Source organism: Corythoichthys intestinalis, chromosome 8, assembly GCF_030265065.1.
Source record: "Corythoichthys intestinalis isolate RoL2023-P3 chromosome 8, ASM3026506v1, whole genome shotgun sequence".
NCBI classification, from domain to species: Eukaryota; Metazoa; Chordata; class Actinopteri; order Syngnathiformes; family Syngnathidae; genus Corythoichthys; species Corythoichthys intestinalis.
This window is the reverse complement of record NC_080402.1, coordinates 31,039,748-31,067,581: the sequence shown is the minus strand read 5'-3', so window position 1 is coordinate 31,067,581 and position 27,834 is coordinate 31,039,748. Positions and strand designations below refer to the sequence as shown.

General features: G+C 37.5%; 1 protein-coding gene across 2 annotated transcripts; it reads left to right on the top strand.

Moving 5' to 3' along the window:
* The first annotated feature begins 386 nt into the window (after nucleotides 1-386).
* Nucleotides 387-26,606, top strand: zgc:174863 (uncharacterized protein LOC100136852 homolog). Of its 2 annotated transcripts, XM_057844781.1 has the most exons (9): nucleotides 400-546; nucleotides 14,822-14,865; nucleotides 14,937-15,016; nucleotides 18,916-19,248; nucleotides 19,394-19,702; nucleotides 22,231-22,356; nucleotides 24,273-24,317; nucleotides 24,399-24,455; nucleotides 24,546-26,606. In XM_057844781.1, the coding sequence occupies exons 3-8, from the start codon at nucleotides 14,941-14,943 to the stop codon at nucleotides 24,452-24,454; spliced, it is 945 nt and encodes a 314-aa protein (XP_057700764.1). In that variant the 5' UTR covers nucleotides 400-546; nucleotides 14,822-14,865; nucleotides 14,937-14,940; the 3' UTR covers nucleotide 24,455; nucleotides 24,546-26,606. The 2 variants fall into 2 exon arrangements, with proteins under 2 accessions (XP_057700762.1, XP_057700764.1); XM_057844779.1 differs by lacking the exon at nucleotides 14,822-14,865 and having other exon boundaries at nucleotides 387-546.
* Nucleotides 26,607-27,834: the final 1,228 nt, after the last annotated feature.

Genomic DNA, 27,834 nt, shown 5'->3' with positions numbered 1-27,834 from the left:
GATTTTAGCCATTTTAAGGGGGATTGAATGTGGGGGTGTCCTATATTTATTCCTCAACAAAATTGCATTTATTTAAAATTACATTTTACAGAAAGTTATTAAAAAAAACATTTTTTTCAGTTTTGTTTAGTTCTATTACTTGAATCTCTCAATATTTTTAAAATTGATATTAAATATCCATATGACCAAGTATGTTAGAAAACACACAACTGTGTAAAGTACCTGAAACGTCTACAAAAAAAAAAATAAGTATTTTTTTTCTTCGTTATTTCCTCGTGCTAGCGCAGCTGTTTTCCCCCGCCACCTTATTCATTTAATAATTAACTGTTACGCATTGCAAGCTGAAAGAGTTCAGGCCACCTCCCACCCTCGAGGCGTTCAGCAGGTTTGCTCAATACTCATACGGAAAGTGAAAGTATGAAGAAACAAGCCAGGGTTTATACGTCGGCTAATGGTTGCACTAGACACACACACACTGTCTGTTACTTTTGCGGTTCCGACTGGGAAACTCTCACCGCGAGGACAATCACCAAAGATATGCTTTAGGTGAGTCAACGTGTTCACTTGATGTGCACTTGTAGGTTTTTGTTCACTTAAAACTAGTGTCATGTGTTTGCATTGTAGAGATTTAATATGCACAGAGAGCTCTCACTCTGCAGACTTCGGTCAAGTTTAATGCAGCATTTTCTAATTCATTCCACACTTTGAAGAAGAAGAATAAAAAAAAAAAAAAAAGAGTTTCGATAATTAAAATTATAATAAATCAGTTACATTTGGGGTTTAGAGGAGGAAACCTACCATACGTGTGGTGGGTTTTCTCTGCACAATCTGGCTTTCTCTGGAGTTAAACAGTTTAAACCTTTACATTACAGGCTGAATTGTTTATAGTAGTAAATATGAGTTTTCATATGTTCCCTGCAATGGCGTACCGCAAACAACACTTCACTTTTGCTCATTAATATTCATGACGTTAGCAATTGTTGCTAGGCGGGTCAACCTCCCGTTTGTCCGTAATAGAAAATGAATGGAAATAGTGTACGAACGAGATGTTTACTGAGCTAAACCTACCAATTCTGTCGGAATTGACATTAGCAATTGTTGCTAGGCGGGTCAACCTCTCGTTTGTCCCTAATAGAAAATGAATGGAAATAGTGTACGAACGAGATGTTTACTGAGCTAAACCTACCAATTCTTTCGGAAAATGATGTCCCTGGTGCCAAATTCACTGGTAAAGATGTGGAAGAACATACAAATGTTCATTTAAAGAGATGGCTTGAGTGTCAAGGACTGAACAAGAGCCGACCTGAGTTAGCTTTTTTATTGACAGCTTTTTCTTGTGTGCATTGCTTTACGACACTGACAATGACATTCTCCTGTTTCAACAATCTATCCTTTACCTCCATATGCCTTGTCTTTCTTTTATATTATATCCTCTGGTTGTCTTACGTCTCTGATTGTTCTTGGGGGCAATTTACATTGCTATTTTTGTGTAGCGATCGCAAATGATACTCAGTGACAGCCAACTAACACTTTGAACTTTTTCATTAATAACAAATCTTAATTCTATAATTTATTTACACTTTCCCCTTACTAAAGTTTTTTTTTTTTTTTTTTAACAACAAAAAACATAACAGTGGCAGTCAGGTACCATTTTAATTTTTTCAGGTCATTCATTGTCAGACAGAAGCAGCACCGCAAAACGCCACGCTAAAAAATAAGTAAAAATATCAAAATGGCTTACCTCTTCGTCCTCTGAAGGACCATTGCCCCCAACAAAATGTTTACCGCATATGAAATGTGAATGACTTCACCTTGCTGGCGTTAACCCTTTAACACCTAAGCCAATTTTGGCCGAATTTGCATGCATTTGATGTCGCCTTTATATTTCAAAGAAAAAATTGTTTACAATGGCCAAGTTGGGTCCCTTTTTTCAGGACACTTTGTCTTCATGTCCAAACTGTTGTTTTCTTCACTGACCAATTATAATCCACATTTTGGACCCAAAAAGACAAAAAAAATCCCAAAATCTTTTTTCAAAATTTGTAACGTTGATGTCCCATTGACAACCAAACATGCTCGACCAACCGTTTTGAAGCTTGATAATATTTATTTAACTTGTTAGGATAAACATTCACTAGAAAAAAATAAGATTGAATAGTTTTATGTTTGACAATTCAACACAAACAGCAGGTATGGTCATAGGCGTTTTTGGCCTTTACACATACTATGGTCAAAACAGGTTATATACTGTGCAAAATGGTGAGAAAAAATATATATGTATCATCTAACACAAAAAAAGGGTTTGGAGGATATCTCTTTGTGAAGTTAGGTGTTGTACCCATCACCTTATCAAAAGTTTATACATACATGCAATCAAACTTCTCGAACACACATCTACATAAAAATCGAAAAGATTATAGTGAAGAAAAAATATATCTAACATTAAAAAAGTATTTAAAAAAAAAACATTGACAAGTAGTTCAGTTCAATTCAAAATTTTCAGGCATGCGACCCAATAAAGTTAAAAAATTTTTTTTTTTTTTTCGCACTCAATAAAGCTTCTTCTTGAACAGGTCACGGAGCTGCGTCACACACAACATCACACAGCCTACTCTTTCGCCGTTTGGGCGCTGCTGTCACTTCTACCCGCCGAGACACCGGCTCATCCAAAGAAAACAACGACAAATACGGCTCATCTTCTTCCTTGAGTTGATGAAATAATGCATTAGCTTGCGCTAAATGTAGTTTTAGATTCATTCTCCACGTTTCAAAGTCGCTCGCTCAAACCAACCGGCCGTTGCTTGCTTGGCATGCCTCCCTTTCATTTGTTAGCGCCTCGCTCGGAAATTCATTAAAAATGATCACATTCGGTTCGTCCTTCTTGACATCACAATGGCTCTTGGGATATGTAGTCTTTTGGGCTGCTTTCGGTTTTGATAAACGACAAGAAATGATAGAAATATGGAGATGGATACATGGTCCATGCAGCGTTGTAATGCATATTTCTGAGTGCAATAAAACTATGAAATTCAAATGACGTTATCTCCCGTTTTTCTTGGTCGATTGACTTCAAATAAAAACTGGTGTGGACATCAACTTCCGCACTTTCAAATGAGACCAACCAGCGGCACGTGGGTGACGTAATTACAGCGTGACGAAGCTTCAAAGACGATATGTGTGAACGTGTCGCTGCCGACACGTTCGGTGTTAAAAGGTTAAACTAGTCGTTTGGACGTCCGCGCAAGTTGATCCATTCTTCACATTTTTTCCTCTGAGTTTTGGGTTTCGGGAAACATATGAAGAAAACATCCTTCTTATGTCGTAATGTTTAGAGTCGTTTCTACAAGTTACATAGCAGTGTTTGGTCGGCATGTTCTTTTTTGAAAGATTACCGGCGAAAACAATCAGAAATAACATAGTTTGTATGCGAAGGCGTGTCTATAATGTCCCACTTCAGTGTTACGATGGCGACGTCTCGGTCTAAAAATAGCATTCGTGCGGTACACTATTGACAGGTGTTCGGCAATTCCTTACTACGCGGCCAAACGTCCTTTACAATGCTCAGCGCGCTTGCGCAAGCATCCGCAGGCATACGCACATCGGTTATAAGCGGCGAGTACTCACTATTTTTGTTTTTATTGAGCTTTTTTAGTACCTTTTTATTGCCTCAAAAATACTTTTTGCATGTTTACCCTCTCATACTTAACCATTGTGTTTTTTGTGTTAGCTTTGAAGCAGCTGACCATCTTAGTCACGTACCGTATTTAAACCATCCTTATTTGATATAACTACATTTAAGTATTTTCTTAAGGCATTTTTTAGTACGTTCTGCCTGTATGCATCTAAAAAAACAAGTTGAGAGCGCACGGTAGTACTTTGGGTGTCAAATTCAACTCATGTAGACGTTTTGCCGATGTAGGAGATTTTGGCAGAACACCGGCGTCTCTAACTCACTAGTGTTCCTAGTGAGGATGCAGTCTAAAGAAAATGGCTTTATGCATGCATGCATCCTTTTTAGCTGGTGTGTGCTGCGACTATAAAACATGACCACGAGTAGTGAGAAGCTCATTCATTCGAGCACAGTCAGCATGGCCAATTTACACTTGACGATTTCTCCAAATTGTGACGAGCAAGATAAGTTCATACTAAGATCCATACGATTTGAGCAAAATTGCTATCCCATGTTTTTTAATCTGCCAATAAGTACTGTAGCTGAGAAGTGTCAGCCGAGCTGCAAAGTCTAAACACTTGGCAAAAGGAGGTCACTCCACTAGATTGTTTATCGGTGCTTACAGGCTGTGAAGTGAGGCATGCAGTGTAAAAATAGCATTTCTGTTGTTCAAGCAACTATTGTGTTATTTTTCTATCAATGTTTCCAGTATGCAAGATTGCTTCCTCATTTCATTTCAATTAAAAAAAAAAAATGTCTTGGATATTCTGCTTGGTGATTTTGTGACTATTAAACTATCTCCTGCAACAATCTGTCATCTGACAGTTTGATGTTTTTGTTTTTGTTGTAATAATAATAGAAAAAACGTGTTTTATATGAAAAGAAAGCAAAACTAAAAGAGCAAATGTGATGCAAGCTTGTTTTGGCCTGATTAGTGAGTTGAATCTTATCTGCTGATAATCCATTTGGTATGTCAAGAAATGTGTAGCACCACTGCATTTTTATAGCATTGTGTTGAACTCCATCAGGGATCCTTGTTTTTTATCATTCCATCGGATAGCCCACTTTCTTGCCAGCTATTTTAAAATATATGTTACATGATTACCCCATCTCATGAGAGAACGTGGGAGTTGTACATGTTCCCTCTCAGAGCCTTTATAGGCCTCACAGCTGTGTTCTCTGGAAACTATTACTCCTTCCTTCTCAGATTTTTCTTAGTGGTAACACATTGGGAAACAGATTACACTGAAGGTATTAGTCACAACAAGACGTGTTAACTAGCAATGACATTGGAAGACTGTGTGTGTGTCTCTTGTATGAACGTTTCAACAGGTGACTCTGAGGCATGTATTATTCTTGTAGACACTATGGGCAAAGTGGAGACTTGGAGTAGTATAACGCGATGATCAGAAAGAGTGTAAAATTGGAAATTGTTTATTTTTGTGATTTCTAGCTGTTTGGCGGCTCTATTTGAATAGTTTCGTAAAGAAGGTGAGCTGATCAAAAGATTGACAGGTTTAAAGTCCACAGTTCTCTAATGAATGCTTAACTTTAAGGGTCATTGCTTCTTGACTGACATCATTTCATGTTGGTGTTGGTTGGTTGGTTTCCGAATGCTTACGTAAATTAAGATTGAGGAAATGAAGTCATTAAAAGTGCTACTGGACATGGAGACCAATAACTCAGCAATTAAAGACAAATTTAAAGATGAGTATCACCTTAAGAGCCAACTCATTGAAGAGAAAAAAAGTGCTTCCACTAATAACAACTACCATTACATTTAGCGTAATAGTGAGTTCTAATGTATAGTTAAAAGTTTGTTTTCATGGATCTCAATGCCAGTCCATCAAAATATGCCTCCCTTGAAAATTGTCTCTGGCATCAAACAGTTTGGGGGCCACTGATGTAAGTAGAGAGGATTTTGCTTTGTCATACAGAAATCCCCCAAAATATTTTACAAAAACTATTGAAACACCCATTTGATTATCTTGTCTGAGTTTCCTCATAAATGTACTTACTCAGTGTGCATCATGCAACAATGATAAATATCTGGCATTAATGTCAATTTTTCATGCCAAATATGTGAAATTGCCATTTTGTTGCTCCGAAGATTTGACCTCTCATTTTTTAAAATCCAGATGAATGGTGTTTTGAGTTTTTGACATGCATTGTTGAACAAAAAAAAAATTAAACAGAGTAGGTTCGTATTTCTCTATTCCTGTAGGTTAAATAAACTTTTAACTTCCAACGGCCTGTCACTTGTCTTGATAGATTGTCTCTCTAGCCCATGTCAAGTAAACAGGATTATCCTTTACGCCCAAGTATTTTATGAAAATAAATTCAGTATAAAAATAGAAACAGCCAATTGTTCAATAGTTTTTTTTTCCTTTTTGTGTTTAATATGCTGCTCAAAGGCCGCATCACTTATCTAAGAGCAATTATTCTGTACCTATAATTGAACACAAAACCACCAGAGTTAATATGTTGCACAGCAGGTTTCATAAGTTATAATTTACTACAATTTACTGTATGCTCTAGCACCTACAATTGAACAGGAACTTTTTGTGAGGAAATTACACTCCTTGCATGTGTTATTCCTATTTTGGAGTAGTGGGAACCTCTGGCTTCTTCTCATAACAATATGATTTCCAATACAAGGCTCACAATAATCATTATCTCACACTATAGCGAAACATGGGTCATAACCTCAATCGTTAATATTCTAGGATACAACTGCTGAAGAGAAAAACAAGCTATTTCTGAATAGAGATATTAATAATGTTTATTTTTACACTTTTCCGGACAATATGTCAAAAACTATTGTCTTCCTTGCAAATGGTGAGAATATTTCAGTGCAACATTTTTGTAAGTAAATAGAGCGACACTGAAATATTGCAAAGTGACACCTTTTTAAAAGAATACAGTGGTACCTCGACATAAGATCATTTTGACACAAGATCTTTTCAAGATGTTGTCACACCCGCACTTTGGAATTACAGCTATAGTTTTACTGTATTGAATGTTGAAATTGGACTTATCCCTTCATGTTGGGAACAGACGACATTTTATTACTACTCCAAGTCATGGCATTATCATTTTAGGAGGTCAGGTAAAAAACAAACACCAGACGACAAACAAGGTGATAAAAGCGACTACTAAAAAATAAAAGCGAACAGTGCAGCTTTTCTTCTTCCTTATCGCAGCCCAACAACAAACTCCCAGTCACCTCTTTTAAGACCCAGTGTATAGAGATTGTTCAAATTAGACCAACAAGAAAGTAAGGGCTGTACTGAAATAACAAGCAATAATACAGTATTGCTTGTTATTTCAGTGCTAGTTAGTAGTACTAGTATTTCAGTGGCAGTTAGTGTGCTACTACAGACTGAAGACTGATGAAGAGCGTACATGCCCTTTATTGGTTGTTCCTAACTAACAGGCAACAACAAGTTTGCAACGAATTACCAAATTTTCCGCAATAAAAGGCACACCTTATATAGATCAATATTGGGTAATAATTGGGGGTGTGCCATCTTATGCACCCCACGATTTGATTCGATTACAATTCAGGGTGCTACAATTTGATTATTGAACGATGATCACAGTATTGACGATGATCACATCACAGTTATCACGATTATCGATGCATCGTACATTACTAATTAATAAAGTAGCCAAACAAATGTATGTCAATTATTAATTTAAAATATCCTAATGATTCAACAGGAACGATGGAAACATGCCCATACAACAAAAAGCTGCCCTTAACTGCTTTTTTTTTGTACAAGAAAGTGCAAAAACATTAGCTGTTTCAAAGGCAGTACTTATTTCTCTAAACAATACAATAAAATTTACACCTTTTCTGGAAACAAAGTGTCTTTAAAAATAAGACCATAACCAATATAGCGTATTTTTCGGACTATAAGTCACACCTGAGTGTAAGTCGCACCAGCCATAAAATGCCCAACGAAGAGAAAAAAAAAAACATATACAAGTCACACCGGAGTATAAGTCGCATTTTTGGGGGAAATTTACTTGATTAAATCCAACACATAGAACAGATATGTCATCTTGAAAGGCAATTTAATATCTAAATACAATCGAGAACAACATGCTGAATAAGTGCACAGTATGATAATGTTACATGATGCATGAACAACGAAATGTGAATATTAGAGGTGTGCAAAATTTCCGATTCTTAGATTATTCGCGATTCGGCCGTGGAAGATTCGAGAACGATTCACAAACATCCAAATTCCGATTATTGAAATATGCCGAGTAAAGCGGAAGTACAACACACTCAGCGCGCCGCGCGGTCTTCGGAATGAGGAACGGAGCGAGAGTAGCTAAACATCGTGCTTCTCTTAATGCCAATGCTCAACTCACGGCTCTAGCTCAACTCATGCCACGAGATAAAAAAAACACAACAACATACCTGACTGCTGCCGAAAAGCTGCTACAAAGTACATCCACATAATGTTACAGTAGATATCATTTATATAGGACTAGATGCATTATCGATTCGGTAGCCTTAGCAGCACATCTACAAAAAGCTAAATGGGGGCGTCAGTAAACAGCCGCCATCTTAAAACAGTACACTTCCCTGCAAGGCTGTTGTAGCGAACCTTCCAAGCAAACCTAATTAATTTTTTATCTAAAATACTCCTAAATAGGTAAAATATTGACTTGAATCTATCTTTAAAATAGTTTTAAAACTTTCACATATCGAAAGTAGACAAAAGGGAAATTATGGAATAACGGGAGCAATTTTAACAACTTTAACGGTTGATTCACAACATTAAATTAATTGAATGTAGTTTAAAGCTGCTGATACAGAATGGGGACTGGAGTTTTTTATTTACTGTTATTTTTGTATATTTGTTTACTGCTATATGTTAACTTGGTACTGAAATAGTAGTTTGGTTTAGACAGAGTATTTTTGAACAATTTTGGAACTAATGTACAAAACATTTAAAAAAAAAAAAAAAAAGGAGGGGGGGTGCATCAATAATGGTTTTATAATCGAATCGGAGCCTCTGAATCGTAATCGAATCGTTAGGTGCCCAAAGATTCCCAGCTCTAGTGAATATACTGTCCTCACCAGGACGCTACGGCTCGGTCCTGGCTATACAGCGAGCTAAACTCCCAATGACGATGCTGGACATATAACGGATGTATAATTTGCTGACTTTATTTTGGCCGTCGTTATGACACCATCATTTGAAGAGTGAAACTAAAAATACAAATGATACAAATCAATTTCGTCCTCGATACCAAACAGTTTTGCATCAACGTAAATAAATGATAATTAGCTGTTGTTACAGCAATGACACAAATGGTTAGCATGCGTTCGCTAGCATTAGCACATCGTTCAAACAACCACACAACTGGCTCTAAAGGTCCAATCGCAGGTGAAAACACACAACAACAACAACAGAAAAGATGATACACACAGGCGTTGCCTCTGTAGAGATATTTTACGAGCATAAACAATGAACGTAGGTTCGCAGCCGTGTTTCTCTCTCTCTCTCTCGCCCACTCGCTCAGACGCTGCGTAGCTGTCCGTCTTCTTCTGGCATTTGAGTGTTCTTCGCGTAAACAAATGCGAGTGCGCCCCCACTTGGGCGTGAAAGCGCCACAAACTAAAAACATGCATTTCAATATAAAAAAGTCAATAATACAATCGAACACACATTGCCTAAGGCAGAACGCGAACGTGGCCATTGCCATTAAGAGTTATTCAGATAACTATAGCATAAAGGACATGCTAACAAATTTACCAAACCATCAGTGTCACTCCAAAACACCAAAATAACATGTGAAATGATATCATAATGTGTTAATAATTTCACCCATAAGTCACTTCTGAGTATAAGTCGCACTCCCAGCCAAACTAAAAAAAAACTGCGACTTATAGTCCGAAAATACGTTACTTTATTTTTACAGATTTCTGTACTGTTTTGCATGTTTGTAGGGTTATCGCTGTACTTAATCCTGGTAGCGAAGTTGCTAATTAGCATAGCGCTCAGCACTAACTAGTAACATCTAAAAAAAAAAAAACAACAACAATAAAGGCTAAACAGTACAACAGGGTTCGTGTACTACCCTCTGATAGACAGACACCGGACTTAGCAAAACACTAGGGACTTTTTCCAGTAACACTTGAACTACTGCTACACAATGGAAAGACAAGGAGCAACGAACTATCTTATGAGGGGCCGTACAAGACATTTTTCATTCTGGCCCTCTCATAAACATACATTCTCCTTTCACATACATATATATTCACTCTCACACACATACATTCTCCTCTCACATGCATACATTCTCCTTTCACATCCATACATATTTACTTTCACATTTATACATTTTTACTTTCACATTTATACATTTTTACTTTCACATTCATACATTTTTACTTTCACATTTATACATTTTTACTTTCACGTTCATACATTTTGTCTGTCACGTTCATACATTTTCACTCTTATATTCATACATTTTTACTTTCACATTTATACATTTTCACTCTCACATTCATACATTTTTACTTTCACATTTATTCATTTTTACTTTCACGTTTATATATTTTCTCTCTCACGTTCATACATTTTCACTCTTATATTCATACATGTTTACGCTCACATTCACACATTTTTAGTCTGTGAAATGTATGTTTGTATAAATAAAATATATGTGTATAAAAGTGAATATATATGTATGTGAGGAAAGTATGTATGAACGTGAGAGGAGAATGTATGCATGTATGAGTGAAAGTATAGTGAAAACGGAAGGAGTCTAGTTGAAACGGAAGCCAGCTCTGATTGGCTAGCTCTGACTGGTAAGCTCTGATTGGCTGAGAACCTGACGCGGGTTACTGTTCATAAAATAACAACTAAGGGTCAGCATGGAAGAGGACGCACAATCACTTCGGCAAGCAGTTGGACTTTTGCAAAACATTTTGTCGACCCCAGAAACTGTAACTTCTTTGGCTTCCTGTCTCGAGCGGCGGCAAAGGACACAATCAACTGCACCCAACAGTGCTAATTATGACGCAGTTGAAAGTGAAATGAGAGACATTTTTAGACCAAGCAACTCTCGAACCTCTTCAACTGTCCAAGCGAGAGCTAATATGACCCGCTCGTAAACTACTGCGGTCAAGCCACCCTCCACTCGTAAAAACGAAGTCAAGCTAGCCGCCCCTCATTTGGATCATTGTTTGCATTGTGTGCATTACGGTAATGCAACGCGCTGGCTTCATAATGGAACGCGGTGGCTTCACAGCGCAAGTCCCCCAGTGGCTTCACAGCGCTAGTCCCTTTATTGAAAAAAATAAATATGAATAAATAAAAAACGGGAAGCCATCCAAGAACGGGTCCACTTGAGAGAGGCACTCGAGCACCCCGAGACCCAAACTAAAGTATTATGATATAAAAAATAATTTAGGAATTCCGAGTAATACTACTTAGAAAATTGCTAGTTATTTCTGTCATTTACCCTTATTTCAAATATTAATTTAAAAATATCTGGCTGATATCCCGGGACGGGTCCACTTCTGAGGTATACTAGACGACCCCAAGACTCGAACTAAAGTACTCTGATAAAATTCTGATGTAGCATTTCAAAATAAAAGTACTTTGAAAATTGCCCATTTTTGCGGTCATTTCGCCTGATTTCAAAATTTGATTAAAAAAAATCTGGTCGATATCCCGGGACGGTTCCACTTCTGAGGTATACTAGACGACCCCAAGACTCGAACTAAAGTACTCTGATAAAATTCTGATGTATCATTTTAAAAAAAAGTACTTTGAAAATTGCCCATTTTTGCTGTCATTTCGCCTGATTTCAAAATTTGATTAAAAAAAATCTGGCTGATATCCCGGGACGGTTCCACTTCTGGGGTATACTGGACAACCCCAAGACTCGAACTAAAGTACTCTGATAAAATTCTGATGTATCATTTCAAAATAAAAGTACTTTGAAAATTGCCTATTTCAGCTGTCATTTCGCCTGATTTCAAAAGTTGATAAAAAAAAATCTGGCTGATATATTTCCTCACATACATATATATTCACTCTTATACACATATATTTTGTTTATACAAACATACATTTCACAGACTAAAAATGTGTGAATGTGAGCGTAAACGTATGAATATAAGAGTGAAAATGTATGAACGTGAGAGAGAAAATGTATAAACGTGAAAGTAAAAATGTATAAATGTGAAAGTAAAAATGTATGAATGTGAGAGTGAAAATGTATAAATGTGAAAGTAAAAATGTATAAACGTGAAAGTAAAAATGTATGAATATAAGAGTGAAAATGTATGAACGTGACAGAGAAAATGTATGAACGTCAAAAGTAAAAATGTATAAATGTGAAAGTAAAAATGTATGAATGTAAAAGTAAAAATGTATGAATGTGAAAGTAAAAATGTATAAATGTGAGAGTGAAAATGTATAAATGTGAAAGTAAAAATGTATAAATGTGAAAGTAAAAATGTATATATGTGAGAGTGAAAATGTATGAATGTGAGAGTGAAAATGTATGAATGTGAAAGTAAATATGTATGGATGTGAAAGGAGAATGTATGCATGTGAGAGGAGAATGTATGTGTGTGAGAGTGAATATATATGTATGTGAAAGGAGAATGTATGTGTGTGAGAGGGCCAGAATGAAAAATGTCTTGTACGACCCCTCATACTATCTCTCTTCCCCTCTCGCTCTAAAAAATAACTTGCGTACAGAAGCGCGATCGCCGGGTCCCTGCCTGTCTCATAAACACATTTTTTTCCCCAGTCTTATGAAAAGGAGTAATCTCTCGCTCAGTAACCGGCAGAATCCATCATAACGTTGTGCGTGCGTCTGTTAAATGTGTAGTAATCGAATCGTCACGTGTCAAATCGCGATGCATCTAATAATCCATTTTTTGGAACTCCCTCAGTAATCATAGCATGTCATTCCCTTTAACACAGCTTCATCTTGTGCAGGGGTCGACCTTTTTGACTAAGAGAACCAAAAAAAAACAAATTTTAGTGTGTGTCTATATACTGTATATTTATATACTGTATATACTATATATATATATATATTTTTTTTTTTTACATATTCTGTTGCCAGCTTGTCCGAGTCGGCTTTGTGATCACTGTTTTTTTTTTTTTTTTTTCATTAGCGTATTTGAACGCATCATGCGGGAAAGTGAGGGCACGCTCGGCTTTTACGAGCAGTCGCCGTGTTGTGATTGAAATAAATCTTTAGAAAACAACAATGAAAGCCTGACATCGTTATTTGGTATGTTACAATCAAAGTTACAAATAAAACAAACATAATTACGAACTTGGAAAATAACAAACATAATCATGGTTGTGGCACTGCATATATTTCTTGGAAGTATAAAACCGCAACCAGGGAACGCGATAATTTTGACAAGCAAAAAGACATGGAAGTCAAACTGATTGCGCACCTCTGTGACCTGAGGTACCACACAGTTACCTTTCGTGGTTTAATTTTCCCCCACGCATTTTTGTATACTCCAGATCGCTCAGCATTGAGTTGGGAGGGGTCAGCAGGCCCTTCTGGCTGAGCAGAGATTTAAGGCGCAAGACGAGCTCTGTACTTACGCCCAGCTCCGTGCAAACCCGCGACGGGAGGACCACCAATGGGCACTGAACTGAAGCATATTATTGCAACGTATGTTTGAAGGTCCAAGAAAAATGTGTGAATGGACCATCAGCTCATCACGGCTCGTTAATGTCAAATGAGCCAGCCGGTTCCACATTTAAAATTACGGGTTGGCGGAGAGCCAGATGCACTCAACAAGAGTCAGATATGGCTGGCGAGACATAAGTTCCCGAGCTAGTGTATGCATAACACAACCCCGACCACTACTACCACTTCTCTTTGATAATGCGGTGCGCCCTTTATATGAAAACAGTTTTAAAATAGGCCATTCATGAAGGTGTACCTTATAGTATGGAAAATATAGTAATCAGGCATCATCCAGAAGAAATATCAGGCTCCAAGTTTGATGCAAATGCATCCGAAGAATATACTTACAAAATTTCATCGTGAGCCATCCACAAATAATGGAGGAATATATTTAAAAAGCAATAGTGCACAAACCCCTATCAACAACTACATGAGCGGCAACTTAACAGGCATTCAGCCTGTAAAAATACTAGTATGAGTAGAGTAAACCAATTAGTAATCAGATACATCAGGCACATTTTATTTTTAAATTGGCAGTTTTATGAAAAAAAAATGTTGTTATACAATCAGGGAAAAAGTTATGAAAGGGCAAGGGAATAAAAAACTTGTTTTTACGGGATTTTTTTCTTTTTTTTTCTTTTGCAATTCACAGTTCGAATAGGGTTAGGGTTAGGTTACATTATGAAATATGTCAAAACGTTTTCCAAATTTAGTTTGACCTAGATCTTATTGGAAATAATACGTTATTTTAAGAAGGTATAAGATAATGAGGCAATCAGAGGGTCTGCACAGTATTTTGCAATCGTAGTAACTTTAAATTCTAAAAAAAAAAAAATACCCATGACACTCATGCTGTGATTCACAATTAAAAAATATGCACAATTTTGTCCTTTATATAAGACAAATAAGCTGCTGTTATAAAAAGTGTCTGTTGCTGCATTGCAACTGCATTGCAAAAAAATACGTAAAAGTACACTTGTAATTTTGGAATAGTTCAGGGGTCACATGTCAGTGCGATAGTTATCCTATACACTTCTGGTCAAATGTTCTGTGCAGTGCAATAAGATATTACACTTTTAATAAGCAAATACAATGGGTGTGCATACAAAGAAAAGTGAAAACAGGGATAGCCGTCCGATTGCACAGAGGCTTACAACAGAGGCGTTGCGGCCTTACCCGGGCCAGTCTTCATGTGTAAAAGTGCATACTTGTTCCAATCTGTCTGTAAACTCCCCAGTCGGACGATGGTCATCAGGGGCCCGTCAAAGTGTGGCGGGTCTTGCAAATTTTTTGCGCTAGTGCCATCAACACCACCCATAACACCCGAACACAAGATAGGAATAAAAAAAAATTGTTTTTGATTTAGCTCTTACATTCAATCTAACACCTTGCGAATTTGTGCATACTGTACCTCATTAACCGGAGCACTTCCATTTTAATCCACAGATACACATGGTATTAAGTACTGCAGTGAGTAAACCACAACAAATGTATGCATTTTATACTGTATTTGTACGGTAACAGAAAAGAACATTTTAACTTCTTCCATTTCCATTCGCAGGTAAATGACAATGGCCTCATTTAGAATCCTGTTGCGGCTGCTGATGGCAGTTTACATTTGTGGTCAAAATGTAGAAAATGGTAAGTTGTATTATTGCAGTATGTCTATAAAAGCATGTTCAAGCTCAAACCTTTTCACAGAGGTGCAATGGCACATATCAGTATATGATACTTCAAGTGGCCGAATGCGGGTAACTAACTACCTGTTCCTCTGACCTGAACTGAATCACAAAAACGTGTCATGTCATTTGGGTGCAAATAGACTACAACATGACAATCCAGTTCGCTGTTTAAAAAAAAAAAAAAAAAGGCCTCTTGTGGTCCATAAAAGCAAAAAAAATCTTTGTGTTTATACAAAATAAAGCATTGGCTAGCAACTGCTTTTACTTTGGAAAACAATGATCAGTATTTTTGACCTTTTACGAGATTGGTATGGAGCAAAAAGAGTAGTTTAATTACAATCAATGCATATTTGTGCATTTTCTGCACTACCTGTTTGAAACAATGTTCTTGTTTCAATTAAAGCAACACTAGGTAACTTTTCAACCTTTATAAGATATTTTCATAACATTTGTGATATGTTGAATGTCACTTCTTTTGTATCTTGAGGAGGTCTGTGTCGCTTTCACTTTGAGGAGGGTGCCAGGAACCCTGCTACAACAAAAAACTACAAATGCGCTGATTGCTTGACGGCACACGTCCCTTCCCACTTTCATTATAAAGACGGAAGTCGATACAAACGCTTTCGCGCAAATTCTCCAAAGAGCAACATAACAGACAAAAAGTTTTCGTATTTTTCTTCATTCGGGTTGGGCATCGGGCATCAAGCATCCATGGGATCCGGGACTAACACTCCAGTTCTCCCTGAACCGTTAGAATTTTTAAAATTTCGTTTCCAAGTTTCGATGCCCTGACCGCCGACCGAAAAAATAGCTGCCGAACACCATGAAGGAGAAGCCACATAAAGTGCAGCTCCATTATGAGCAAATCAAATGAAGTGGCTAATTTAGCTTAGCACAAAAACATGTTGCATCACAAAAATGACAACAAATTAACAGAATAAACACACCAAAATGATATCAGACCCTCTGTTAAAACATGCAAATTTACAGACTTTGTTTTCCCAACGATGTGTAGTGCAGAGGAGGTGTGTAGCGTCTGTACACCTCAAGGATTCTTTTCCAACTAAAGTAATAATTTCTTTTTGCAAGCTGTTTCCAGTAATTCACCAGTAGGGGAGACACATAGCAAAACCAAAGAAAAACTCTAGAGTCCGGAGTTACAATAGTGACATCTTGTGGACGGATGAACAATATATCAGTTTAGAAAGAAATCAAACCTAAAAAGTAGTCAACTTAAGAGCAAGGGACAGAACACTCCCTGCCTGAAATCTGCAAGATGTCCATTTAAAATACCACCTAAAATAAACGATGCAATACAATAAATGCCCACAGCATAAGACACTCTAAGACAGGGGTCCCCAACGACCGGGCCGCCGACTGGTCCTGGTCCGTGGCGCGTTTGGTACCGGGCCGCGCAGAAATAATTAATAATTTATTAACGACTGCATTCTGGCCAATTGACTTTGGCCTGTGCTGCTTAACACACCAGTATCCCTGTCTACTCTAGATATACAACTACAGGATAGGAGGTCGTCATAGAAATGCATTGATTGGGCTGTTAGCACTAAATCTCGTTTTGTATATCTATGCGTGCTTGGACTCGATAATAACGTATGACGTAGGTCGTCGACAATCACATTTCTTCCCGGAAATAATTAGCCCCCACACTAGAATGACTGAATAACAGACGTCTTTGGACAGACTTTTTACGGGGAAAAGGGAACCTGACGAGCCAGAAGATGTGCCTACAACCTCGAAGAAAACTAAATTTATGCTACTTCCCAATCACTAAAGACCCACAAACTGCGAAGGAGTGAATTCGTGACCCTTATGTGAATAAATCGAGTGATTCGAGCATGTCTGTGCAACAGGAATATCAGCTTGTAGAGATCGCAAATCACGGCGACCTTAAACGTACATTTGAGACAACAACTCTACCGAAGTTCTGGATTAAAGTCATTTCGGAATATCCTGACATTGCTTGGAGCGCACTGAAAACTGTGCTACAATTTCCAACATCGTGGATTTGTGATGCTAGCTTCTCTCACTCTCCCATCCCGGGACCATCTCGTCTCAACGAAACAAACTCAGGCCTCCCACTGATTCAGCGGGTGAGTTGTATTTTTTCCCTGCACTTAACACGACGGGGCTAAAAACAAATGCAATTTTATATTTGCTGTATTTTTCTGCCGCACATTGCCGGTGTTCTGACAAAGTTGGCATGCGCGTAACGTTAAAAAGGACCGCGAATGCAGCGATTCCAAAGTACACACTACAAACTTTCTTTAAAGAAATATTAACTTACGTTTGCCATGTTAGGTGCACACAACAACTGCACGTAGCCCTCTCACTTAACGACTTTGCCGTGTCGTTAAGCATTAATTTACGCCATTTCCGTGTTGCACATGCATGTTTATGATGTAAATAGTTTTTTAGCACCATTGGATAACATTGAGAGTCCAACTGAATATAAAAGAGGGCTTTTTCACCGCCACAAAAGCTTTGGGAGCAAAATTTTATAAGGGTGCAAAATTTGACAGGACACCGGTCCGTGGTGCAAAAAAGGTTGGGGACCCCTGCTCTAAGACATAGGCAAAAGAATAAATGTAAACGTTTTCTCCGTGAGCTTTTGAAAAATAAACGTCTTTGTGAAAGTGCACTCTTGTGGAAAGAAACGTCATCATATTCAAGTTCAAAGACTTATATTTATATACAAGTTAAAAATAACCCCGTGAGAAATTCATAGCAGAGTTAATTGAAAGTTCATATAATTAAGAAAATAATCGAGCAGTTAAGAAATTAATATAAACTATGCAATTTTTTTTTTTTACCCTGCCTATTAAAAGAATCAATCGAGAATCGTTTGGAACTGGAATCAAAATGTGAATTCGCCTCTTCCCAGTAGTAGATCAGTAAAGTATTGCTGCACCTCCTTTGTCGCATATGCTGAGGCATTCCTTGATACCTTCCTGTTATCAGACGCATCTCTGGCCAGAGTATCGATACTGAACTTTAATTTTGTTTGCAATATAACTTTTAAAAATGACATTACTTATGTTACGTGTTTATAGACAGCGCACGAACCTTATCAAGAGCGATCAGATCATAGTGTTCCCACATTTTAGAACCCTCTCTCTTCCTAGCTTGCTCGTTAATGATCAAACAGATTTCTCAGCAAGTCAACTCCAAAAACGTGCACGAACCACGACGACACCGACCCGCAAATTTAACATTTGTTAGCGCCCTTATAAAATAATGAGATACTATAATTCAAATCACCTCAGCCAGTCACTTGTCAGAATCGAGCCAGTGTCTGTGACCCGTCTGATTGGATTATGAACTGATAGGGGTGTTTCATTCAAGAACTGAAACGGTTCCTGTTTCGTACATTATATGTCATGTGGTTTGAAGCAAGCACCCGAACAGTGGTCCAATATAAATATACGTCATCGGTTCGAAGCACATTTTGAAGTTTCAGTTTCAAGCTGCCATCGCTAATTTTGACTATTCATCCTTCACACATCTGCTGGCTGGAAACAGAAATGTTGTTTAATCCATCTGCAGGCGACCGGGAGATGATGATTTCACGACACTGTGTGGGTGTGCGCTGGTCCTAATGGGAAACGCGGTCTTCCTAAAAGCAAAACACTACCGCTTTTGTCCACCGGCGTCGCTAAAATCAACCAAAACTGAAAAGTTACCCAGTGTTGCTTAAAGTGTTGGAAATTTAAAAAATGTTTTTTGATCGGGTTAATCATAAATAAAACACATGAATCATGCAGTTATTAAAATAAGTGCCACTGATTGTGCTTTTGCTACCTGTGCGACTTCATCGCGAAACATATTTTTTCCCCATAGCATTCGTGAGGGTGGACTGCAAGGAGAACATAGGCCGATTCAATGAACCATCTATCTTAGACTGCATGATCAAGCCGACACAGAAGTTGGAAGACTTGACAGTGAACGAAGTCGTTTGGAGAAAAGATAACAAGGCCGTGCTGGTTTTTATTGGTAAAAAAGTAAAGGAGTTGACGAAGGGCTATTCGTTTGCGGAGCCGTCATTCAACAGCAAGTCATTGAACATATCAATGCTCATCGCAAACACTGCCGTGTCAAACCATGGCAATTACACAGTCTCTGTGGGAACTGACAGAGGGAACATCGAAAGCTCAGCCAGCCTTGATGTCACAGGTGAAAGTTTACTCACAACACTACACCTTTACACTCAAATCCTTGTAGCATTTTTATCAGCATGTTTTTTTTTCTCTTATTTACCCCATGCTAAACGTGCATAGAATTACAAATTGTGTATAACTTTCATCAATGTTGCTTGCAGCCAAATACAAAACACCCATCATCCTATCAGCCCCAGCAAACGGCACCCGAAACTCACAAGTCACCCTTACATGTCGCTCAGAAGGCGGCTATCCAAAGGGGCAACTGAGCTGGTCTATTGGTGATGACGTGCAGCAGAACATAAATACTGTGGCCAAGGAGATGGAAACTGGACTGTACAGTCTGTCCAGTGAGCTGACTTTCTGGCTTGGGCAGGACCCTTCCAAAATCAAATGTGTGGTATTCAACGCCAATGGCGGCAAAGACTACGAGGCCATAGTGACGATTGCAAACCCAAGCCATTTTGCAGGTAGGCAAACGCCTCTCAAGGGAGACAAATTCCACCATTTAGTTTCAGCTAAAATATGCCTAAAGGCGGTAATGCTTTCCATACCTGGGCCTCTACTGGGAATTATAAAACCTAATTCAGTTTGTCAAAATCTCATTCGGCACCGTCATGGGTATCACTCAACATATTAGTATACACTACACCTGCACAAGAGCTCAGTTCTTAGAGAATCAAAGATTTCATTGTGTAAATTTTCCTATTTCTTTGGCTTTTTAGTGTCTGGCTGATTTGGAAATAAACAATGACGTTAAAAGAGGAAGACTGGGAGAAAGTATGGTTAATGTTTCTTCCAAAACATAACAAAGTTGCTGTGATAGTGAAAGACAAGTTGGAACTAGTCCTCCCAAAAGCAGGAATCTCTTCTGGTTCTTTCCTTCAACTATCTGTTTATTGATTTCAAGTCGACAACATTGCCAGTTCGACTCTTCTGGTTCATTTAAAAAAAAAAAAAAAAAAAAAAAAAAAGTCTGTTAGCTGGGATAGGCTGTAGCATCCCGCGACCCTTATGAGGAAAAGCGGCATGGAAAATGGATGAATGAATGTTTTTGAAGTATGTATTTGGCAACTTGATGGGCATATTGATATTATCTGGCAAATCAACAAGATTTACAAGTTCTTCAAGCTTTCAATCTTACCAGTGCATCTTGCACAATGTTGCACTATGGTGATTAGTCCGAAACTGAGCGCTTACATTCGTGAAGCATCATGAATTATTATTACTGTATTCTTATCATTTTAATAGCAAGCCCGTGAACAAGGACAAATTGAGAAAAAAAAGAATCCATCGTAGTTTTAACAGAACTGGACGATGGTTAGTGACTTGCTCAACTTATTACTGTTTGGTTTTGCTTCACGTGTGATGTCTCACTACACTGTATCTCCACATCTGATTCCTCTGAACCACGAACACAGCTTATAATTCTTCAATTGTGAAAATATCATATCATTTTACTGAGTGAGTTTGACAAAAGCATGTTCACAACCTCAATGCAAGAGCTTGAATTGAATAGTTATTGCACTGTTTTGACAAGCCTCATAGTTTTATGGTTTTTAAAAAAAAATTTTTTAAATCATGTTAGACCTTAAATGCATTTTTTTGCCTTGTCACAAATTTACACTTCTTTCTGCCAAGGTATTTAAATACCAGCACAATTATACCTATCGTTTTTTATGGTTTTATATAGTGTTTACTTGCTGTAATGTGCTGACATGTAGGAAAAGAGAGACAGAAGCTGCACTTTTCAGCTTTTATTGAACTTTTTGAACTAACCCAAAGGCATGCTGGAACTGCTCAAAATGTCTACTCACAACGTCACACACCGTAGACTTTAAAGACATAAACTGTAGCTTACATCGATAAACTACATCATGCCCGGTATTTTTTTTATACATTGGTGAGCCATTCAGCACATCGAAAAATTAGATATTGCTTTTGTCAGCTGATATCTGTAAAATGATGAAATTCCAAAAACCAAGCAACTTTTTTAAAAATACAGTAGCTGTTTTCTCAATGCTTTCAGTAGGTCTCCCAATAAACACGTTCAAACACAACCTTAGGAAACTTTAAAGTGTAAGTGATTTGGTAAATGGTAAATGGTGTTACACTTGTATAGCGCATTTCCACCTTTTAAGGCCCTCAAGGCGCTTTACACTGTCTCCTCATTTATTCTTAGATCAAATTCATAAAATGTCCCCAAAAATATTTACACGCTCAAACACAACCTTAGAAAACTTTGAAGTGTAAGTGATTTATTCATAGATCAAATTCATAAAATGTCTCCAAAAATATTTCTGATAAAGTACACACAACGCCTTCAGTCGAGGGTGAAAGACTCAAGCTTCCCTCATACTGGAAATAAATGCATTGACAAATCTTGAATATTTGCATAAAAAAAAAATGAAATAGTGTACCGCTTGATTTGTTTCTTTGAGGAAAAATGTGTGACCAGTAAAATTCTAAGAAAGCGAAAGTAAAATCATTTTGTTTTTGTGTCACAAAGAAATCCTTCCAGTAATTGTCTCCCCTAAACACATGCACCCGACCTTTGTATCTATTGTTTACCAATCTAGGGTGGGCAATTAAAGAAAAGAGAGAAATACAGTTGTGTTCAAAATGATTCAACCCCCTCTGCCGTATAGTGTTGTAATAAGTATGACATTTATTTGTTTAGCTCATTCACAAACAGATCAAAAAAGGATTTAAGTATAAGGTCGACAAATCAAATTTTTGATTTCACTTGACCTACTTTGATGAATAAAATGAAAAAAAAATTATTAATGTCACACTACAACTCTATATTGTAGTGAGGGTTGACAAATGTTCTACTCATCTGTAACTACTGGAACAATGTGTTCCCAGTCAAACTCTTAGACAAAAAGAGAAAGTAAAATTATTTTGTTTTTGTTTCACAATGAAATGTTTCCAGTAATTATTAGCAGATGCACTGACCAGACCCATGAATCTGATATGTATTTTTTTACCTCTGTAGGTCGGGCAGAAAAAACAGAGAGAGGCTTGGATGTTGCTACCAAAGTAGTAGCCCCTGTGGTGGTCATTGGGTCGCTTGTTGTAGGATTGCTGCTGTTCCTGGTGTTAAAAATCAAGTGCCTTAACTGTAAGTATTCAGTATTATACTGTATATTCACAATAACATGCCCCTGGTTATTTAGCAGGTTAGCTCATGGTAGCACCCCTGACAACATTCCCTATCTCATTCCATTCAAGTTCAAACTTGCCAAATGGTTGTGTCGTATGGTTAAGTTGTGATATAATTGATAATTAGCAGTTGAATCTTCAATGCAGGAGCACACAGTCACATCAGATACTGTGGGGAGAGCAAGTACAGTATTTGATACACTGCCAATGGGAAAACCCATTGGCAATGTATCAAATACTTGTTCTCACCACTGTATACACAATGGAAAATAGAAGTTTTATATTTCACCAACTGTATAAAAACTCCCCCATTGTCAGACACTGAATCAGCCATTCCTATTTTAGGTCGATTAGGTGGTATTACAAAAAGTAAGATTGCCATAATTAAACAATTTGCAAAACCCTGGATGATGATATAAAGTTTTGTGAAGCTACTGAATTGTTTTTGAAAATTTGGAGTTTAGAGACATATACTGGTTTTGGATGTATTGAAAGGCACAACTAAAAGTAGGCCTGCACAATACATATCGTTTGAACATCGCCATCGCAATGTGCGCATATGCAGTAGTTCTACCACAGGGCGTGCAATCGTTTTATATTTTTTCTGATCCATAAAAGCAGCAATTGTGCAGAGACTGGATCCCTTTTATCAGGGCTGGGTGGAGTAGCCAAAAATTGTACTCAAGTAAGAGTAGCGTTACTTCAATATAATATTACTCAAGTAAAAGTAGTCATCATCCAAAAAAATGTACTCAGGTACAAGTAAAAAAGTATTTGTTGAAAAGAATACTCAAATAATGAATAACATTGTGAGTAACTGCTTGCAATGTTTGATTTTTATTATTATTTTTAAAATGTATTTTTTTCTCACCACATACAGCAAATACTTAATTTTCTATGGTGCTTTAAAGACGCATGATTGAACAGGCTGGAATGATAGAACAACGGCAAGCTTGAGTCTCATTGGTTTAGTGGAGTCATGTGATTATTGTTGAGACATCTCATTGGTGAAACTTGTGGAGCTACTGTTGACATCTCTGACAAAAAAAGTCCAAGCCCCCTCCCCCCAAAAAAGCCCAAAGTAGCGGAGTAAGAATAGCGTTTCCTTTTCTTGAATCTACTCAACTAAATATAAAAAGTACATTTTTCTCAAAACGTTTCTCAAGTAAATGTATACAGCAATCTTCATTCACAAATGAATCCCCTTAGCCTGGAATAAACGGTATTATATGAATACAATGTGGAAATGCTGAGTCAACCAAAATATCTGTCCAAATTCTTCTGGTTGTAATATTGCAATATATTGCAACCCCCCAAAAAGTCGCTATGTCAGTCTTTTTTCCAATATCGTTCAGCCCTAACTGAAAGGAATATTTGACAGTCAAAACATATCGTAAACTGCATATTTTTAAAATCATCCTTTGGTGCCATTTTTAGATGTCCAATTTACATCCCAATGTTCAGATTATATTTTCTTTAAAAAAAAAAAAAAAAAATCGACATTACACATTAGTGTGTTCTCTGCGTTACTCGATTTTACTATCAAGGTTATAGTACAGATTATGTACTGGTGTTTGGTTGTGGTGTCGTCCAGATTATGTTCCACATTGTGGGTATGTTCTCATTAGTAGGTGGTACGATGGAAGAGTGGTTAGCATGTCCGCCACACAGTTCTGACATTGTTGGTTCAATCTCGGCTCAGGCCTCCCTGTTTAGAGTTTGGTTGTTCTCCTCGTGCCTGTGCGGATTTTATCCACGGATTTAATCCCAAAAATATGCACGGTAGACTGATTGAACACTCCAAACTGTCCGTAGGTGTGCATGAATCAGAAGGCAAATGAATGAATTCTCATTTGCGTGACATTTTTGTTTTAGTGTTTCACAGATCGGATCGTCAACCTGAAACACTTCCAGAACAAGGTAACCTTGGCCAGATCTCTTTTCCAATAAAGCAACTTACTTTTTTATTGTATTTTCTATGCCTTGTATCCTTCAATAAAGGTTCAACACAGGATAATCTTTTAGACAACCCTGAATGCCAAGAGACCACAGCATGAGGTACAGTATTAGGACTAAATGTTGGCTTTGTCACTAGTTTATCAACTTTTCTTTTTCAGCTTTTCATGCTTATTTCTTTTGCATTACCAGACACTACATACCACAAAGTACTACCAACAGGAATCAGAAGTCAGCATTGTTCTCCACCCTCCACCATTGATGGCTATTTCCGCTCTGTAAATTGTTGTACAGTGTTGTAACGAGTCTTCAGCTGAGCTGCAGTTTATTAATTTCACTGAATGATAGTAAGATACAGGAAATTGAATCTCATTGGGTAAAAGATAACAAGGGTGCTACATTGCAATCTGTGGTGATAATTGTAATTAATTTGAAGTGTTTGTGAACCGATTACTGTAAATGAGAGGCAATGTGCAAAACTGATTGCTCGCGGTCATTGTTTATTTGTAAACTAGTATTTTGCTCTTGGATTCTGTGCGCATCCTGACTGCCCAATGACCCGAGCATTTGACCCCCCCCCGTCATGTGGATGGATTGGGCGTCAAGCACCGTCAATGCAGCCTTAGAGTTAATTGAGACACTATTATGGTGGAAGATTTTGGTACCAAATTGTTGGTTCATTTTTATGTATTTTTTTTAGACATCGACACCTTTTTAAAACGATATTTCGATTGTTGGCAGGATCATATCGATAACCTTTTGGGATACAAAGTATCACGATATATCACCATTTCGAAATATTGTCACACCCCTACTGTCACACAAAAAAAAACCCTCAAATGCCAGTAAATAATCTCGTTTTTCATGAATTTACTATGGCCTTCAGGAGTTTTAATTGGAAAATGGCTGCTACGTAAATTCTTTGCAGATATTTACAAAATATGCCTTTGCTGTTTACTTACACGAACAAACCTAATATGGGTAGAACTATTGTAAATTTGTTCCCAGTATTAAAACGTGCTGAATTTGAGCCTGAGATAGTCCTGATTTCCTTTTCAAGATTATACCATTTTGCTTATTTGTTAATGATTATTTTCCCAAAAGCAAAAAGTAGCAAAACCACCTTGGCAGCTGAAGTGAAATAGAAACCAATGAGAAATTGTTGAACGTACTCATGAAATTAGTAATATTTACGCTGATTGTGTTTGCTTGTATGCATGTGTGTGTGTGATGTAAATTCTATTGCTCTTTCAGCATACCTACATATGTTGCACCAGATGATAAGAAAGACCAAAAAAGAAGCCTCATCTGTGTGTTCCGCCCCAATTTTTCCAGCCCACTCAAAAAAGTCAGGAATTTCCGGACCTTCATTTTATATTTGTATCCCTTTCATTCTCCCATCAAAAGCATCATCATCATCACATACTGTATCACGTGCATGGAAATCATTATGTATCTTTTTTTGTTTGTTTGTTTGTTTCTTTTAAAAATTTCAATTCAAGCCCTTCAAGTGGACCATAGTAAAATGTAAGTATTAAATTATACTCTTCAGAATAAGTGTTTTGTCATGCCTTGAGTTAAATTGGTTTAGGTTTGTAGGTTTGGTAGGTTTGCTCCTTGTGTCTCGACTAATCCGCTGCCTCTTGTATCACCCACCTGTGCCTCATTGTCTCGTTACCCCTTGTCTGTATTTAAGATCCCCATGTGCTTTCTGTTCTTGTTGCGTCATTCTGTTCTCACCACATGTCCGTGTCCATGCTCCCTTTGTGCCTGTATCCCAGTAAATTTCATACCCAGTCTTTTGTTTGAATTTGGTTTGTACTTGCATTTTGGGGCTCTTGTTTGTATTTTGAGTTTTGTCACTAAAATTAACAATTTTTTTTTGTTTATCACCACCCTGACTTGCCGCCTTTTGTTTTCCCTGCGTTTGGGTCCACCTCGTCCTTGATCCCCTTACATGTTTATTATGGTTCTAGTCTAAATGATTCTGCGTAATTAAGGGCAGGAAGAGGTCATTGTCAGCAATAACATGTCATGTAAATTACACAGGCCAAAGGCCAGTATTCTCACTTTTTGATTGTAAAGTCAATGATTTATTTTTTTTTTTTACTTTACTAATTCTCTTTGAAGAAGATTTATATGTTCATGTGCTTGTTTGTGACCAATGTACAGTTTCAGATGTATTCTTTGATTTTATGTGAACAACTTAACGCAAAATTAATAAAATGAAAGTGTGTGTCCCATTGTTCCTTAGCCTTGCGTAGGTCATTTTTACCTCTAAGCATTTTTCTGACCCTCAATGGTTATTTTGTTTGTGTAAATGGTTTTCCTGACCCGCAGCATTAAAAATAACAAAATAAACAAAATTGGAATTTGGAGCCCTTCAACAAATCGAACAACTCGAGACTGCCCTCTGGTGCACAAGTCCAAAAACCTCGAGTACTTTGAAAACTAAGTCCCCAAAGACTGTGATGTACTGTTTGCAGCAATGAAAATAAAACATTCATTAATTTTACCGAGTCGCCTCTCCTCACAAGTGTCGAAGGGGTGCTGGAGCCTATCCAAGCTAACTATGGGCAGCACTCTGGATTAGCTGTCGCAGCCTGATTGATTAGTTATTATTAAAACCTGTAAATACACCATTGCAGTAACCCGTTCTGCTAAAAATGAATGCATCGGTAAGTTTTTCCATGTCTTGTTTCACCAGAAGTCTTGTAATTCTGGCTGTTTATTGGGTGGTAGCAGGCAGATTTAGTGGCTGTTGAAGTTCAGGTCTGAGGCGATTATTACACCAGTTGATCGTTAAGAAAAATGTATAACCTCAATTACACAATTTTACGATAACACATTAGAAAACAAAAATTTGAAAACCAATAAATAGAGATGAGATTATTTATAGGGAGTCCTCATTTCAACTGAAAATTCTGTGACTTCGATGAAAACTCAACTCAAATGTGTATTCGTTAGTGTACAGTGCATAATATTAGACAATCAAATATGTAGGGCCAACTTATTTGTTTCACCTAAAATTAACATTTAATTGCTCTCATATGCACATATAATTTGGAGACGGACGTTCAATGGAGGAAGTCGGCGTGATGTCACGATGACGTCACCTCGCTTAGCAACGTGTCGCCATTTTGCGAAGGGGGCACGCACAGCTAAACATTCCGTAGACAAACGTCTAAAATTCATATATTTCAGGTGTGTTTTGCGTCTTTTTTCATAAAAACGTCTTAAACATAGCTTACTATTATCGCAAGTCACTGCTGACAGACGCGAGGAGGCGATACAATTTAAAATTACCGTGTATTGTCTTGCAAATCTGCCCATACAAAGTCGCAGCTGATAGCTGGATGAACAATCCAAAGGAATGGCCTGCAGTGGAGTTCGGAAACATCTACAACTACCTCATAAAGTCACCCAGTAAGTTGACCTTTATCAGTTACGTGGAATATGTACTGTGTGGAACTAAGAAAAC

What these genes read in the sequence shown, in the direction of transcription:
- zgc:174863 (XM_057844779.1), top strand. Translation starts at nt 14,941, where the DNA reads ATGACAATGGCCTCATTTAGAATCCTGTTGCGGCTGCTGATGGCAGTT. An exon ending in AGCCAGCCTTGATGTCACAG is followed by an intron (nt 19,249 to 19,393) that starts GTGAAAGTTTAC and finishes TGTTGCTTGCAG; the next exon opens with CCAAATACAAAACACCCATC. An exon ending in AAAAATCAAGTGCCTTAACT is followed by an intron (nt 22,357 to 24,272) that starts GTAAGTATTCAG and finishes TTTTTGTTTTAG; the next exon opens with TGTTTCACAGATCGGATCGT.